Source organism: Ascaphus truei, chromosome 4 (genome assembly GCF_040206685.1).
Source record: "Ascaphus truei isolate aAscTru1 chromosome 4, aAscTru1.hap1, whole genome shotgun sequence".
Classification (NCBI taxonomy): Eukaryota; Metazoa; Chordata; class Amphibia; order Anura; family Ascaphidae; genus Ascaphus; species Ascaphus truei.
The window spans coordinates 421,314,050-421,330,137 of NC_134486.1; the positions used below are offsets into that span (position 1 = coordinate 421,314,050).

At 50.3% G+C, this 16,088-nt stretch overlaps 1 protein-coding gene across 2 annotated transcripts in view; it reads left to right on the plus strand.

The window, feature by feature from the left end:
* The window catches only part of DRC5 (dynein regulatory complex subunit 5), a 145,604-nt gene that overhangs the window by 50,299 nt on the left and 79,217 nt on the right, over nt 1-16,088 (plus strand). Inside the window, exon 4 of one of the 2 annotated variants that reach the window (XM_075598830.1) lies at nt 13,799-14,248. In XM_075598830.1, the coding sequence (XP_075454945.1) occupies nt 13,799-14,248 (450 nt within the window). Of the gene's footprint in view, nt 1-13,798; nt 14,345-16,088 lie in introns of both variants that reach the window. The other variant, XM_075598831.1, reaches the window with a different exon arrangement.

Consider the following 16,088-nt stretch of genomic DNA (forward strand, 5'->3'; position numbering starts at 1 on the left):
AGATCAGGGTCTCATTACTACAGATCGGGGTCTCGTGTTACTACAGATGGGGGTCTCGTGTTACTACAGATCGGGGTCTCGTGTTACTACAGATCGGGGTCTCGTGTTGCTACAGATCGGGGTCTCGTGTTACTACAGATCGGGGTCTCGTGTTACTACAGATCGGGGTCTCGTGTTACTACAGATCGGGGTCTCGTGTTACTACAGATCGGGGTCTCGTGTTACTACAGATCGGGGTCTCGTGTTACTACAGATCGGGGTCTCGTTACTACAGATCGGGGTCTCGTGTTACTACAGATCGGGGTCTCGTGTTACTACAGAGCGGGGTCTCGTGTTACTACAGAGCGGGGTCTCGTGTTACTACAGAGCGGGGTCTCGTGTTACTACAGGTCGGGGTCTCGTGTTACTACAGGTCGGGGTCTCGTGTTACTACAGATCAGGGTCTCGTGTTACTACAGATCGTTGTCTCGTGTTACTACAGATCGGGGTCTCGTGTTACTACAGATCGGGGTCTCGTGTTACTACAGATCGGGGTCTCGTATTACTACAGATCGGGGTCTCGTATTACTACAGATCGGGGTCTCGTGTTACTACAGATCGGGGTCTCGTGTTACTACTGATCGGGGTCTCGTGTTACTACAGATCGGGGTCTCGTGTTACTACAGATCGGGGTCTCGTGTTACTACAGATCGGGGTCTCGTGTTACTACAGATCGGGGTCTCGTGTTACTACAGATCGGGGTCTCGTGTTACTACAGATCGGGGTCTCGTGTTACTACAGATCGGGGTCTCGTGTTACTACAGATCAGTCTCGTATTACTACAGATCGGGGTCTCGTGTTACTACAGATCGTTGTCTCGTGTTACTACAGATCGGGGTCTCGTGTTACTACAGATCGTGGTCTCGTGTTACTACAGATCGGGGTCTCGTATTACTACAGATCGGGGTCTAGTATTACTACAGATCGGGGTCTCGTGTTACTACAGATCGGGGTCTCGTGTTACTACTGATCGGGGTCTCGTGTTACTACAGATCGGGGTCTCGTGTTACTACAGATCGGGGTCTCGTGTTACTACAGATCGGGGTCTCGTGTTACTACAGATCGGGGTCTCGTGTTACTACAGATCAGTCTCGTATTACTACAGATCGGGGTCTCGTGTTACTACAGATCGGGGTCTCGTGTTACTACAGATCGGGGTCTCGTGTTACTACAGATCGGGGTCTCGTGTTACTACAGATCGGGGTCTCATTACTACAGATCAGTCTCGTGTTACTACAGATCGGGGTCTCGTGTTTCTACAGATCGGGGTCTCATTACTACAGATCGGGGTCTCGTGTTACTACAGATCGGGGTCTCGTGTTACTACAGATCGGGGTCTCGTGTTACTACAGATCGGGGTCTCGTGTTACTACAGATCGGGGTCTCGTGTTACTACAGATCGGGGTCTCGTGTTACTACAGATCGGGGTCTCGTGTTACTACAGATCGAGGTCTCGTGTTACTACAGATCGGGGTCTCGTGTTACTACAGATCGGGGTCTTGTGTTACTACAGATCAGTCAAGTATTACTACAGATCGGGGTCTCGTGTTACTACAGATCGGGGTCTCGTGTTACTACAGATCGGGGTCTCGTGTTACTACAGATCGGGGTCTCGTGTTACTACAGATCGGGGTCTCGTGTTACTACAGATCGGGGTCTCGTGTTACTACAGATCGGGGTCTCGTGTTACTACAGATCGGGGTCTCGTGTTACTACAGATCGGGGTCTCGTGTTACTACAGATCGGGGTCTCGTGTTACTACAGATCGGGGTCTCGTGTTACTACAGATCGAGGTCTCGTGTTACTACAGATCGGGGTCTCGTGTTACTACAGATCGGGGTCTCGTGTTATTACAGATCAGTCTCGTATTACTACAGATCGGGGTCTCGTGTTACTACAGATCGGGGTCTCGTGTTACTACAGATCAGGGTCTCGTGTTACTACAGATCGGGGTCTCGTGTTACTACAGATCGGGGTCTCGTGTTACTACAGATCGGGGTCTCGTGTTACTACAGATCGGGGTCTCGTGTTACTACAGATCGGGGTCTCGTGTTACTACAGATCGGGTCTCGTGTTACTACAGATCGGGGTCTCGTGTTACTACAGATCAGTCTCGTATTACTACAGATCGGGGTCTCGTGTTACTACAGATCGGGGTCTCGTGTTACTACAGATCGGGGTCTCGTGTTACTACAGATCGGGGTCTCGTGTTACTACAGATCGGGGTCTCATTACTACAGATCAGTCTCGTGTTACTACAGATCGGGGTCTCGTGTTTCTACAGATCGGGGTCTCATTACTACAGATCGAGGTCTCGTGTTACTACAGATCGGGGTCTCGTGTTACTACAGATCGGGGTCTCGTGTTACTACAGATCGGGGTCTCGTGTTACTACAGATCGGGGTCTCGTGTTACTACAGATCGGGGTCTCGTGTTACTACAGATCGGGGTCTCGTGTTACTACAGAGCTAGGTCTCGTGTTACTACAGATCGGGGTCTCGTGTTACTACAGATCGGGGTCTTGTGTTACTACAGATCAGTCTCGTATTACTACAGATCGGGGTCTCGTGTTACTACAGATCGGGGTCTCGTGTTACTACAGATCGGGGTCTCGTGTTACTACAGATCGGGGTCTCGTGTTACTACAGATCGGGGTCTCGTGTTACTACAGATCGGGGTCTCGTGTTACTACAGATCGGGGTCTCGTGTTACTACAGATCGGGGTCTCGTGTTACTACAGATCGGGGTCTCGTGTTACTACAGATCGAGGTCTCGTGTTACTACAGATCGGGGTCTCGTGTTACTACAGATCGGGGTCTCGTGTTACTACAGATCAGTCTCGTATTACTACAGATCGGGGTCTCGTGTTACTACAGATCGGGGTCTCGTGTTACTACAGATCAGGGTCTCGTGTTACTACAGATCGGGGTCTCGTGTTACTACAGATCGGGGTCTCGTGTTACTACAGATCGGGGTCTCGTGTTACTACAGATCGGGGTCTCGTGTTACTACAGATCGGGGTCTCGTGTTACTACAGATGGGGTCTCGTGTTACTACAGAGCGGGGTTTCGTGTTACTACAGAGCGGGGTCTCGTGTTACTACAGATCGGGGTCTCGTGTTACTACAGATGGGGTCTCGTGTTACTACAGATCGGGGTCTCGTGTTACTACAGATCGGGGTCTCATTACTACAGATCGGGGTCTCATTACTACAGATCGGGGTCTCATTACTACAGATCGGCGTCTCGTGTTACTACAGATCGGGGTCTCGTGTTACTACAGATCGGGGTCTCGTGTTACTACAGATCGGCGTCTCGTGTTACTACAGATCAGGGTCTCATTACTACAGATCGGGGTCTCGTGTTACTACAGATCGGCGTCTCGTGTTACTACAGATCGGGGTCTCGTGTTACTACAGATCGGGGTCTCGTGTTACTACAGATCGGCGTCTCGTGTTACTACAGATCAGGGTCTCATTACTACAGATCGGGGTCTCGTGTTACTACAGATCGGGGTCTCGTGTTACTACAGATCGGGGTCTCGTGTTGCTACAGATCGGGGTCTCGTGTTACTACAGATCGGGGTCTCGTGTTACTACAGATCGGGGTCTCGTGTTACTACAGATCGGGGTCTCGTGTTACTACAGATCGGGATCTCGTGTTACTACAGATCAGGGTCTCGTGTTACTTCAGATCGGGGTCTCGTGTTACTACAGATCGGGGTCTCGTGTTACTACAGATCGGGGTCTCATTACTACAGATCGGGGTCTCATGTTACTACAGATGGGGTCTCGTGTTACTACAGATCGAGGTCTCGTGTTACTACAGATCGGGGTCTCGTGTTACTACAGATCGGGGTCTCGAGTTACTACAGATGGGGTCTCGTGTTACTACAGAGCGGGGTCTCGTGTTACTACAGAGCGGGGTCTCGTGTTACTACAGATCGGGGTCTCGTGTTGCTACAGATCGGGGTCTCGTGTTGCTACAGATCGGGGTCTCGTGTTACTACAGATCGGGGTCTCGTGTTACTACAGATCGGGGTCTCGTGTTACTACAGATCGGGGTCTCGTGTTACTACAGATCGGGGTCTCGTGTTACTACAGATCGGGGTCTCGTGTTACTACAGATCGGGGTCTCGTGTTACTACAGATCGGGGTCTCGTTACTACAGATCGGGGTCTCGTGTTACTACAGATCGGGGTCTCGTGTTACTACAGAGCGGGGTCTCGTGTTACTACAGAGCGGGGTCTCGTGTTACTACAGATCGGGGTCTCGTGTTACTACAGAGCGGGGTCTCGTGTTACTACAGGTCGGGGTCTAGTGTTACTACAGGTCGGGGTCTCGTGTTACTACAGATCAGGGTCTCGTGTTACTACAGATCGTTGTCTCGTGTTACTACAGATCGGGGTCTCGTGTTACTACAGATCGGGGTCTCGTGTTACTACAGATCGGGGTCTCGTGTTACTACAGATCGGGGTCTCGTATTACTACAGATCGGGGTCTCGTGTTACTACAGATCGGGGTCTCGTGTTACTACTGATCGGGGTCTCGTGTTACTATAGATCGGGGTCTCGTGTTACTACAGATCGGGGTCTCGTGTTACTACAGATCGGGGTCTCGTGTTACTACAGATCGGGGTCTCGTGTTACTACAGATCGGGGTCTCGTGTTACTACAGATCGGGGTCTCGTGTTACTACAGATCAGTCTCGTATTACTACAGATCGGGGTCTCGTGTTACTACAGATCGGGGTCTCGTGTTACTACAGATCGGGGTCTCGTGTTACTACAGATCGGGGTCTCATTACTACAGATCAGTCTCGTGTTACTACAGATCGGGGTCTCGTGTTTCTACAGATCGGGGTCTCGTTACTACAGATCGGGGTCTCGTGTTACTACAGATCGGGGTCTCGTGTTACTACAGATCGGGGTCTCGTGTTACTACAGATCGGGGTCTCGTGTTACTACAGATCGGGGTCTCGTGTTACTACAGATCGGGGTCTCGTGTTACTACAGATCGAGGTCTCGTGTTACTACAGATCGGGGTCTCGTGTTACTACAGATCGGGGTCTCGTGTTACTGCAGATCGGGGTCTCGTGTTACTACAGATCGGGGTCTCGTGTTACTACAGATCGAGGTCTCGTGCTACTATAGATCGGGGTCTCATTACTACAGATCGGGGTCTCGTGTTACTACAGATCGGGGTCTCGTGTTACTACAGATCGGGGTCTCGTGTTACTACAGATCGGGGTCTCGTGTTACTACAGATCGAGGTCTCGTGTTACTACAGATCGAGGTCTCGTGTTACTACAGATCGGGGTCTCGTGTTACTACAGATGGGGTCTCGTGTTACTACAGAGCGGGGTCTCGTGTTACTACAGATGGGGTCTCGTGTTACTACAGATCGGGGTCTCGTGTTACTACAGATCGGGGTCTCGTGTTACTACAGATCGGCGTCTCGTGTTACTACAGATCAGGGTCTCATTACTACAGATCGGGGTCTCGTGTTACTACAGATCGGGGTCTCGTGTTGCTACAGATCGGGGTCTCGTGTTACTACAGATCGGGGTCTCGTGTTACTACAGATCGGGGTCTCGTGTTACTACAGATCGGGGTCTCGTGTTACTACAGATCGGGGTCTCGTGTTACTACAGATCGGGGTCTCGTGTTACTACAGATCGGGGTCTCGTTACTACAGATCGGGGTCTCGTGTTACTACAGATCGGGGTCTCGTGTTACTACAGAGCGGGGTCTCGTGTTACTACAGAGCGGGGTCTCGTGTTACTACAGATCTGGGTCTCGTGTTACTACAGAGCGGGGTCTCGTGTTACTACAGGTCGGGGTCTCGTGTTACTACAGATCGGGGTCTCGTGTTACTACAGATCGTTGTCTCGTGTTACTACAGATCGGGGTCTCGTGTTACTACAGATCGGGGTCTCGTGTTACTACAGATCGGGGTCTCGTATTACTACAGATCGGGGTCTCGTATTACTACAGATCGGGGTCTCGTGTTACTACAGATCGGGGTCTCGTGTTACTACTGATCGGGGTCTCGTGTTACTACAGATCGGGGTCTCGTGTTACTACAGATCGGGGTCTCGTGTTACTACAGATCGGGGTCTCGTGTTACTACAGATCGGGGTCTCGTGTTACTACAGATCAGTCTCGTATTACTACAGATCGGGGTCTCGTGTTACTACAGATCGGGGTCTCGTGTTACTACAGATCGGGGTCTCGTGTTACTACAGATCGGGGTCTCGTGTTACTACAGATCGGGGTCTCGTGTTACTACAGATCGGGGTCTCATTACTACAGATCAGTCTCGTGTTACTACAGATCGGGGTCTCGTGTTTCTACAGATCGGGGTCTCATTACTACAGATCGGGGTCTCGTGTTACTACAGATCGGGGTCTCGTGTTACTACAGATCGGGGTCTCGTGTTACTACAGATCGGGGTCTCGTGTTACTACAGATCGGGGTCTCGTGTTACTACAGATCGGGGTCTCGTGTTACTACAGATCGGGGTCTCGTGTTACTACAGATCGAGGTCTCGTGTTACTACAGATCGGGGTCTCGTGTTACTACAGATCGGGGTCTCGTGTTACTACAGATCGGGGTCTCGTGTTACTACAGATCGAGGTCCCGTGCTACTATAGATCGGGGTCTCATTACTACAGATCGGGGTCTCGTGTTACTACAGATCGGGGTCTCGTGTTACTACAGATCGGGGTCTCGTGTTACTACAGATTGGGGTCTCGTGTTGCTACAGATCGGGGTCTCGTGTTACTACAGATTGGGGTCTCATTACTACAGATCGGGGTCTCATTACTACAGATCGGGGTCTCGTGTTACTACAGATCGGGGTCTCGTGTTACTACAGATCGGGGTCTCGTGTTACTACAGATCGGGGTCTCGTGTTACTACAGATCGAGGTCTCGTGTTACTACAGATCGAGGTCTCGTGTTACTACAGATCGGGGTCTCGTGTTACTACAGATGGGGTCTCGTGTTACTACAGATGGGGTCTCGTGTTACTACAGAGCGGGGTCTCGTGTTACTACAGATGGGGTCTCGTGTTACTACAGATCAGTCTCGTATTACTGAAGATCGGGGTCTCGTGTTACTACAGATCAGGGTCTCGTGTTACTACAGATCGGGGTCTCGTGTTACTACAGATCGGGGTCTCGTGTTACTACAGATCGGGGTCTCGTGTTACTACAGATCAGGGTCTCATTACTACAGATCGGGGTCTCGTGTTACTACAGATCGGGGTCTCATTACTACAGATCGGGGTCTCGTGTTACTACAGATCGGGGTCTCGTGTTACTACAGATCGGGGTCTCGTGTTACTACAGATCGGGGTCTCGTGTTACTACAGATCAGGGTCTCATTACTACAGATCGGGGTCTCGTGTTACTACAGATGGGGGTCTCGTGTTACTACAGATGGGGTCCTCGTGTTACTACAGATCGGGGTCTCGTGTTACTACAGATCGGGGTCTCGTGTTACTACAGATCGGGGTCTCGTGTTACTACAGAGCGGGGTCTCGTGTTACTACAGGTCGGGGTCTAGTGTTACTACAGGTCGGGGTCTCGTGTTACTACAGATCAGGGTCTCGTGTTACTACAGATCGTTGTCTCGTGTTACTACAGATCGGGGTCTCGTGTTACTACAGATCGGGGTCTCGTGTTACTACAGATCGGGGTCTCGTATTACTACAGATCGGGGTCTCGTATTACTACAGATCGGGGTCTCGTGTTACTACAGATCGGGGTCTCGTGTTACTACTGATCGGGGTCTCGTGTTACTACAGATCGGGGTCTCGTGTTACTACAGATCGGGGTCTCGTGTTACTACAGATCGGGGTCTCGTGTTACTACAGATCGGGGTCTCGTGTTACTACAGATCGGGGTCTCGTGTTACTACAGATCAGTCTCGTATTACTACAGATCGGGGTCTCGTGTTACTACAGATCGGGGTCTCGTGTTACTACAGATCGGGGTCTCGTGTTACTACAGATCGGGGTCTCATTACTACAGATCAGTCTCGTGTTACTACAGATCGGGGTCTCGTGTTTCTACAGATCGGGGTCTCATTACTACAGATCGGGGTCTCGTGTTACTACAGATCGGGGTCTCGTGTTACTACAGATCGGGGTCTCGTGTTACTACAGATCGGGGTCTCGTGTTACTACAGATCGGGGTCTCGTGTTACTACAGATCGGGGTCTCGTGTTACTACAGATCGGGGTCTCGTGTTACTACAGATCGAGGTCTCGTGTTACTACAGATCGGGGTCTCGTGTTACTACAGATCGGGGTCTCGTGTTACTGCAGATCGGGGTCTCGTGTTACTACAGATCGGGGTCTCGTGTTACTACAGATCGAGGTCTCGTGCTACTATAGATCGGGGTCTCATTACTACAGATCGGGGTCTCGTGTTACTACAGATCGGGGTCTCGTGTTACTACAGATCGGGGTCTCGTGTTACTACAGATCGGGGTCTCGTGTTACTACAGATCGAGGTCTCGTGTTACTACAGATCGAGGTCTCGTGTTACTACAGATCGGGGTCTCGTGTTACTACAGATGGGGTCTCGTGTTACTACAGAGCGGGGTCTCGTGTTACTACAGATGGGGTCTTGTGTTACTACAGATCGGGGTCTCGTGTTACTACAGATCGGGGTCTCGTGTTACTACAGATCGGCGTCTCGTGTTACTACAGATCAGGGTCTCATTACTACAGATCGGGGTCTCGTGTTACTACAGATCGGGGTCTCGTGTTGCTACAGATCGGGGTCTCGTGTTACTACAGATCGGGGTCTCGTGTTACTACAGATCAGGGTCTCGTGTTACTACAGATCGGGGTCTCGTGTTACTACAGATCGGGGTCTCGTGTTACTACAGATCGGGGTCTCGTGTTACTACAGATCGGGGTCTCGTTACTACAGATCGGGGTCTCGTGTTACTACAGATCGGGGTCTCGTGTTACTACAGAGCGGGGTCTCGTGTTACTACAGGGCGGGGTCTCGTGTTACTACAGATCTGGGTCTCGTGTTACTACAGAGCGGGGTCTCGTGTTACTACAGGTCGGGGTCTCGTGTTACTACAGATCGGGGTCTCGTGTTACTACAGATCGTTGTCTCGTGTTACTACAGATCGGGGTCTCGTGTTACTACAGATCGGGGTCTCGTGTTACTACAGATCGGGGTCTCGTATTACTACAGATCGGGGTCTCGTATTACTACAGATCGGGGTCTCGTGTTACTACAGATCGGGGTCTCGTGTTACTACTGATCGGGGTCTCGTGTTACTACAGATCGGGGTCTCGTGTTACTACAGATCGGGGTCTCGTGTTACTACAGATCGGGGTCTCGTGTTACTACAGATCGGGGTCTCGTGTTACTACAGATCAGTCTCGTATTACTACAGATCGGGGTCTCGTGTTACTACAGATCGGGGTCTCGTGTTACTACAGATCGGGGTCTCGTGTTACTACAGATCGGGGTCTCGTGTTACTACAGATCGGGGTCTCATTACTACAGATCAGTCTCGTGTTACTACAGATCGGGGTCTCGTGTTTCTACAGATCGGGGTCTCATTACTACAGATCGGGGTCTCGTGTTACTACAGATCGGGGTCTCGTGTTACTACAGATCGGGGTCTCGTGTTACTACAGATCGGGGTCTCGTGTTACTACAGATCGGGGTCTCGTGTTACTACAGATCGGGGTCTCGTGTTACTACAGATCGGGGTCTCGTGTTACTACAGATCGAGGTCTCGTGTTACTACAGATCGGGGTCTCGTGTTACTACAGATCGGGGTCTCGTGTTACTACAGATCGGGGTCTCGTGTTACTACAGATCGAGGTCCCGTGCTACTATAGATCGGGGTCTCATTACTACAGATCGGGGTCTCGTGTTAATACAGATCGGGGTCTCGTGTTACTACAGATCGGGGTCTCGTGTTACTACAGATCGGGGTCTCGTGTTACTACAGATTGGGGTCTCGTGTTGCTACAGATCGGGGTCTCGTGTTACTACAGATTGGGGTCTCATTACTACAGATCGGGGTCTCATTACTACAGATCGGGGTCTCGTGTTACTACAGATCGGGGTCTCGTGTTACTACAGATCGGGCTCTCGTGTTACTACAGATCGGGGTCTCGTGTTACTACAGATCGAGGTCTCGTGTTACTACAGATCGAGGTCTCGTGTTACTACAGATCGGGGTCTCGTGTTACTACAGATCAGGGTCTCGTGTTACTACAGATCGGGGTCTCGTGTTACTACAGATCGGGGTCTCGTGTTACTACAGATCGGGGTCTCGTGTTACTACAGATCAGGGTCTCATTACTACAGATCGGGGTCTCGTGTTACTACAGATCGGGGTCTCATTACTACAGATCGGGGTCTCGTGTTACTACAGATTGGGGTCTCGTGTTACTACAGATCGGGGTCTCGTGTTACTACAGATCGGGGTCTCGTGTTACTACAGATCAGGGTCTCATTACTACAGATCGGGGTCTCGTGTTACTACAGATGGGGGTCTCGTGTTACTACAGATGGGGTCCTCGTGTTACTACAGATCGGGGTCTCGTGTTACTACAGATCGGGGTCTCGTGTTACTACAGATCGGGGTCTAGTGTTACTACAGATCGGGGTCTCGTGTTACTACAGATCGGGGTCTCGTGTTACTACAGATCGGGGTCTCGTGTTACTACAGATCGGGGTCTCGTGTTACTACAGATCGGGGTCTCGTGTTACTACAGATCAGTATATATATATCTGTAGATATAGGGGCAGTGTTACACAGATCAGTATATATATCTGTAGATATAGGGGCAGTGTTACACAGATCAGTATATATATCTGTAGATATAGGGGCAGTGTTACACAGATCAGTATATATATCTGTAGATATAGGGGCAGTGTTACACAGATCAGTATATATATCTGTAGATATAGGGGCAGTGTTACACAGATCAGTATATATATATCTGTAGATATAGGGGCAGTGTTACACAGATCAGTATATATATCTGTAGATATAGGGGCAGTGTTACACAGATCGGTATATATATCTGTAGATATAGGGGCAGTGTTACACAGATCAGTATATATATCTGTAGATATAGGGGCAGTGTTACACAGAGCAGTATATATATCTGTAGATATAGGGGCAGTGTTACACAGAGCAGTATATATATATATCTGTAGATATAGGGGCAGTGTTACACAGATCAGTATATATATATCTGTAGATATAGGGGCAGTGTTACACAGATCGGTATATATATCTGTAGATATAGGGGCAGTGTTACACAGATCAGTATATATATCTGTAGATATAGGGGCAGTGTTACACAGATCAGTATATATATATCTGTAGATATAGGGGCAGTGTTACACAGATCAGTATATATATCTGTAGATATAGGGGCAGTGTTACACAGATCGGTATATATATATCTGTAGATATAGGGGCAGTGTTACACAGATCGGTATATATATCTGTAGATATAGGGGCAGTGTTACACAGATCGGTATATATATCTGTAGATATAGGGGCAGTGTTACACAGATCAGTATATATATCTGTAGATATAGGGGCAGTGTTACACAGATCGGTATATATATCTGTAGATATAGGGGCAGTGTTACACAGATCGGTATATATATCTGTAGATATAGGGGCAGTGTTACACAGATCAGTATATATATATGTAGATATAGGGGCAGTGTTACACAGATCGGTATATATATATCTGTAGATATAGGGGCAGTGTTACACAGATCAGTATATATATCTGTAGATACTGTATAGGGGCAGTGTTACACAGATCAGTATATATATATGTAGATATAGGGGCAGTGTTACACAGATCGGTATATATATATCTGTAGATATAGGGGCAGTGTTACACAGATCAGTATATATATATGTAGATATAGGGGCAGTGTTACACAGATCGGTATATATATATCTGTAGATATAGGGGCAGTGTTACACAGATCAGTATATATATCTGTAGATATAGGGGCAGTGTTACACAGATCAGTATATATATATGTAGATATAGGGGCAGTGTTACACAGATCGGTATATATATATCTGTAGATATAGGGGCAGTGTTACACAGATCAGTATATATATCTGTAGATATAGGGGCAGTGTTACACAGATCAGTATATATATATGTAGATATAGGGGCAGTGTTACACAGATCGGTATATATATATCTGTAGATATAGGGGCAGTGTTACACAGTGGCTGCCTTCTTGCTAGCACTGTATGTGCGATGCACCTGGAAGCTTCTTGCTGCGCTTCCGGAAGGCACGGGGCTGAGGAGACGCAATCCTGCGTCTTGCGCTCGGTCACTCTTTGCTTAGCGAGCGCCTACGTAATGCCGCTCTGTCATAGGGCGTGTTTAGAGTGCACCTACCAGCTCTTTAAATGCGTTGCTCCCGGTCTGGAAGTGTCCACAATGATTTGAAACGTGTCTTGTAACGGTCCCGACTGTCACTCAGCCAGTCTCCCCCATAATGTGGCACATGGCAACACTGGGCTCCCCAATATTTGGGGTTGATTGTGGCCGTACCCCTCCAGGTGATCTTCGTCACATTACGCCTTTGAATCAGGGATTACAAAATCCAGTGCTCAAGAGCCACCAGCAGGTCATGTTTTTAGGATATCCCTGCTTCAGCACAGCTGGCTCAATCAGTGACACAGCCATTATGACCTGAAGCAGGGGTATCCCTAGTACCGGACCTGCTGGTGGCCCTTGAGGACTGCAGTGGCCACCCCTGCTTTAAGCAGTTTGATGTCTCCTCCCTTTTGCTCCGCCCGGGACTAACCTGTTACTCAGGTAGACCTGCCGGACCGGTCACACACCGGACTGTGGCGAGAGATACTTTACATTGTGCCTGCAGCTCGTGGCCTCAGATTGTCCTGTCTCTTAGAAGCACGTTGGTTCCCGCGGATCTGCTCTAGGTTATCCTGTACATGTCATGTCTCTTAGAACCACATTGGTTCCCGCGGTTCTAGGTTATCCTGTACATGTCCTGTCTCTTAGAACCACATTGGTTCCCGCGGATCTGCTCTAGGTTATCCTGTACATGTCATGTCTCTTAGAACCACATTGGTTCCCGCGGTTCTAGGTTATCCTGTACATGTCCTGTCTCTTAGAACCACATTGGTTCCCGCGGATCTGCTCTAGGTTATCCTGTACATGTCATGTCTCTTAGAACCACATTGGTTCCCGCGGTTCTAGGTTATCCTGTACATGTCCTGTCTCTTAGAACCACATTGGTTCCCGCGGATCTGCTCTAGGTTATCCTGTACATGTCATGTCTCTTAGAACCACATTGGTTCCCGCGGTTCTAGGTTATCCTGTACATGTCCTGTCTCTTAGAACCACATTGGTTCCCACGGATCTGTTCTAGGTTATCCTGTACATGTCCTGTCTCTTAGAAGCACGTTGGTTCCTGCGGATCTGCTCTAGGTTATCCTGTACATGTCCTGTCTCTTAGAACCACATTGGTTCCCGCGGTTCTAGGTTATCCTGTACATGTCCTGTCTCTTAGAACCACATTGGTTCCCGCGGTTCTAGGTTATCCTGTACATGTCCTGTCTCTTAGAACCACATTGGTTCCCGCGGTTCTAGGTTATCCTGTACATGTCCTGTCTCTTAGAACCACATTGGTTCCCGCGGTTCTAGGTTATCCTGTACATGTCCTGACCTCGCTTTGCGTTCACATCTCTCCAGGTCTTCAGGATTCACAAAAGTCGAGTGGACGATGACCAGGTGCGTGTTCTGATCCGGAGTTTGTTGGACCATGCAGCCTTAGTCCACCTGGACCTCTCCCACAACCAGATCTCAGACCGCGGTGCAAGAGCCGTCGGCAAACTGCTGAACCGGAGCCGGCTGCAGACCCTGAACCTCTGCAACAACCACGTGCGCCCCCACGGGGCCCAAGCCATCGCTCACGCCCTGACCAAAAACACCACCCTCACCTGCCTCAACCTGAGGTTAAACCAAATCGGGGACGAGGGGGGGCTGGCCCTGTGCCACGCCCTCCTGCAAAATGCCAACCTCATGACGCTTTACCTGGGGAGCAACGAGCTGTCTGAGCCCACCGCCACAGTCCTCTCTCAGGTCCTCTCTCACAACACTACGCTGAGGAGCATCTACCTCTCCTGTAACCGCATCGGCCTGGTACGGACCTGCTGCTCCCTGGGGGGCTTCACTGTGGGCAGCCTGGCTGTATAGCTCTGTCTGCACAGTAAGGGGGGTACCTTTATATACACCAAGGTACATATTTTACTGTTGACTTCAATGGTCATTTTTGACCGAAAACACTCCACGCGGCCACTTTGGCCGGCAGGGGTTAATGTATCTAAGGCTCCCGGCTGCAAACTGGGTGCAAAAAGCAGCACCAAATGTAACAAAGACAGGGAGTCCCGATGGCAGCGGTGGGCGTCTTTTCTTTGCACATGTGTGGTGCTCTTTCTTTGCCCTGGTTTTGCCCCGGTTTTGCCCTGATTTAGCCCCGGTTTTGCCCTGATTTAGCCCCGGTTTTGCCCTGATTTAGCCCCGGTTTTGCCCTGATTTAGCCCCAGTTTTGCCCTGATTTAGCCCCGGTTTTGCAGTTGTGAGTTGCAGCAAAGATACCCAAAAGCTGCCCCCAGCCACAGAAGCAGGAGCCCGGCAGTCTCCGTAATTAGCCGCGGAGGATGCGTGAGGCGGATCAGAACCTCATGGCGGCCAGACTCGGCCCACTCTCACCTCTGCTGTAACACCTCCGGTCCCATTTACTGCTTGGCTTTATTTCCTAATTAGGATTGAGCTTTATGTGTAGGGTGACCATTAATTTCTCGGGGACAGCCCAGGACACGTTGCGCAAACGGAGAGCGCCAACTGCACATTCGCAAACAGCTGGCAAGCGCCCATCTCACATTCACTGCCAGCAAGCGCCCATTTCACATTCACACCCAGCAAGCGCCCATCTCACATTCACTGCCAGCAAGCGCCCATCTCACATTCACTGCCAGCAAGCGCCCATCTCACATTCACTGCCAGCAAGCGCCCATCTCACATTCACACCCAGCAAGCGCCCATCTCACATTCACACCCAGCAAGCGCCCATCTCACATTCACTGCCAGCAAGCGCCCATCTCACATTCACTGCCAGCAAGCGCCCATCTCACATTCACTGCCAGCAAGCGCCCATCTCACATTCACTGCCAGCAAGCGCCCATCTCACATTCACACCCAGCAAGCGCCCATCTCACATTCACTGCCAGCAAGCGCCCATCTCACATTCACTGCCAGCAAGCGCCCATCTCACATTCACTGCCAGCAAGCGCCCATCTCATATTCACACCCAGCAAGCGCCCATCTCACATTCACTGCCAGCAAGCGCCCATCTCACATTCACTGCCAGCAAGCGCCCATCTCACATTCACTGCCAGCAAGCGCCCATCTCACATTCACACCCAGCAAGCGCCCATCTCACATTCACACCCAGCAAGCGCCCATCTCACATTCACACCCAGCAAGTGCCCGTCTCACATTCACTGCCAGCAAGCGCCCATCTCACATTCACACCCAGCAAGCGCCCATCTCACATTCACTGCCAGCAAGCGCCCGTCTCACATTCACTGCCAGCAAGCGCCCATCTCACATTCACTGCCAGCAAGCGCCCATCTCACATTCACACCCAGCAAGCGCCCATCTCACATTCACTGCCAGCAAGCGCCCATCTCACATTCACTGCCAGCAAGCGCCCATCTCACATTCACACCCAGCAAGCGCCCATCTCACATTCACTGCCAGCAAGCGCCCATCTCACATTCACTGCCAGCAAGCGCCCATCTCACATTCACTGCCAGCAAGCGCCCATCTCACATTCACACCCAGCAAGCGCCCATCTTACATTCACTGCCAGCAAGCGTCCATCTCACATTCACACCCAGCAAGCGCCCATCTCCCATTCACTGCCAGCAAGCGCCCATCTCACATTCACACCCAGCAAGCGCCCATCTCACATTCACTG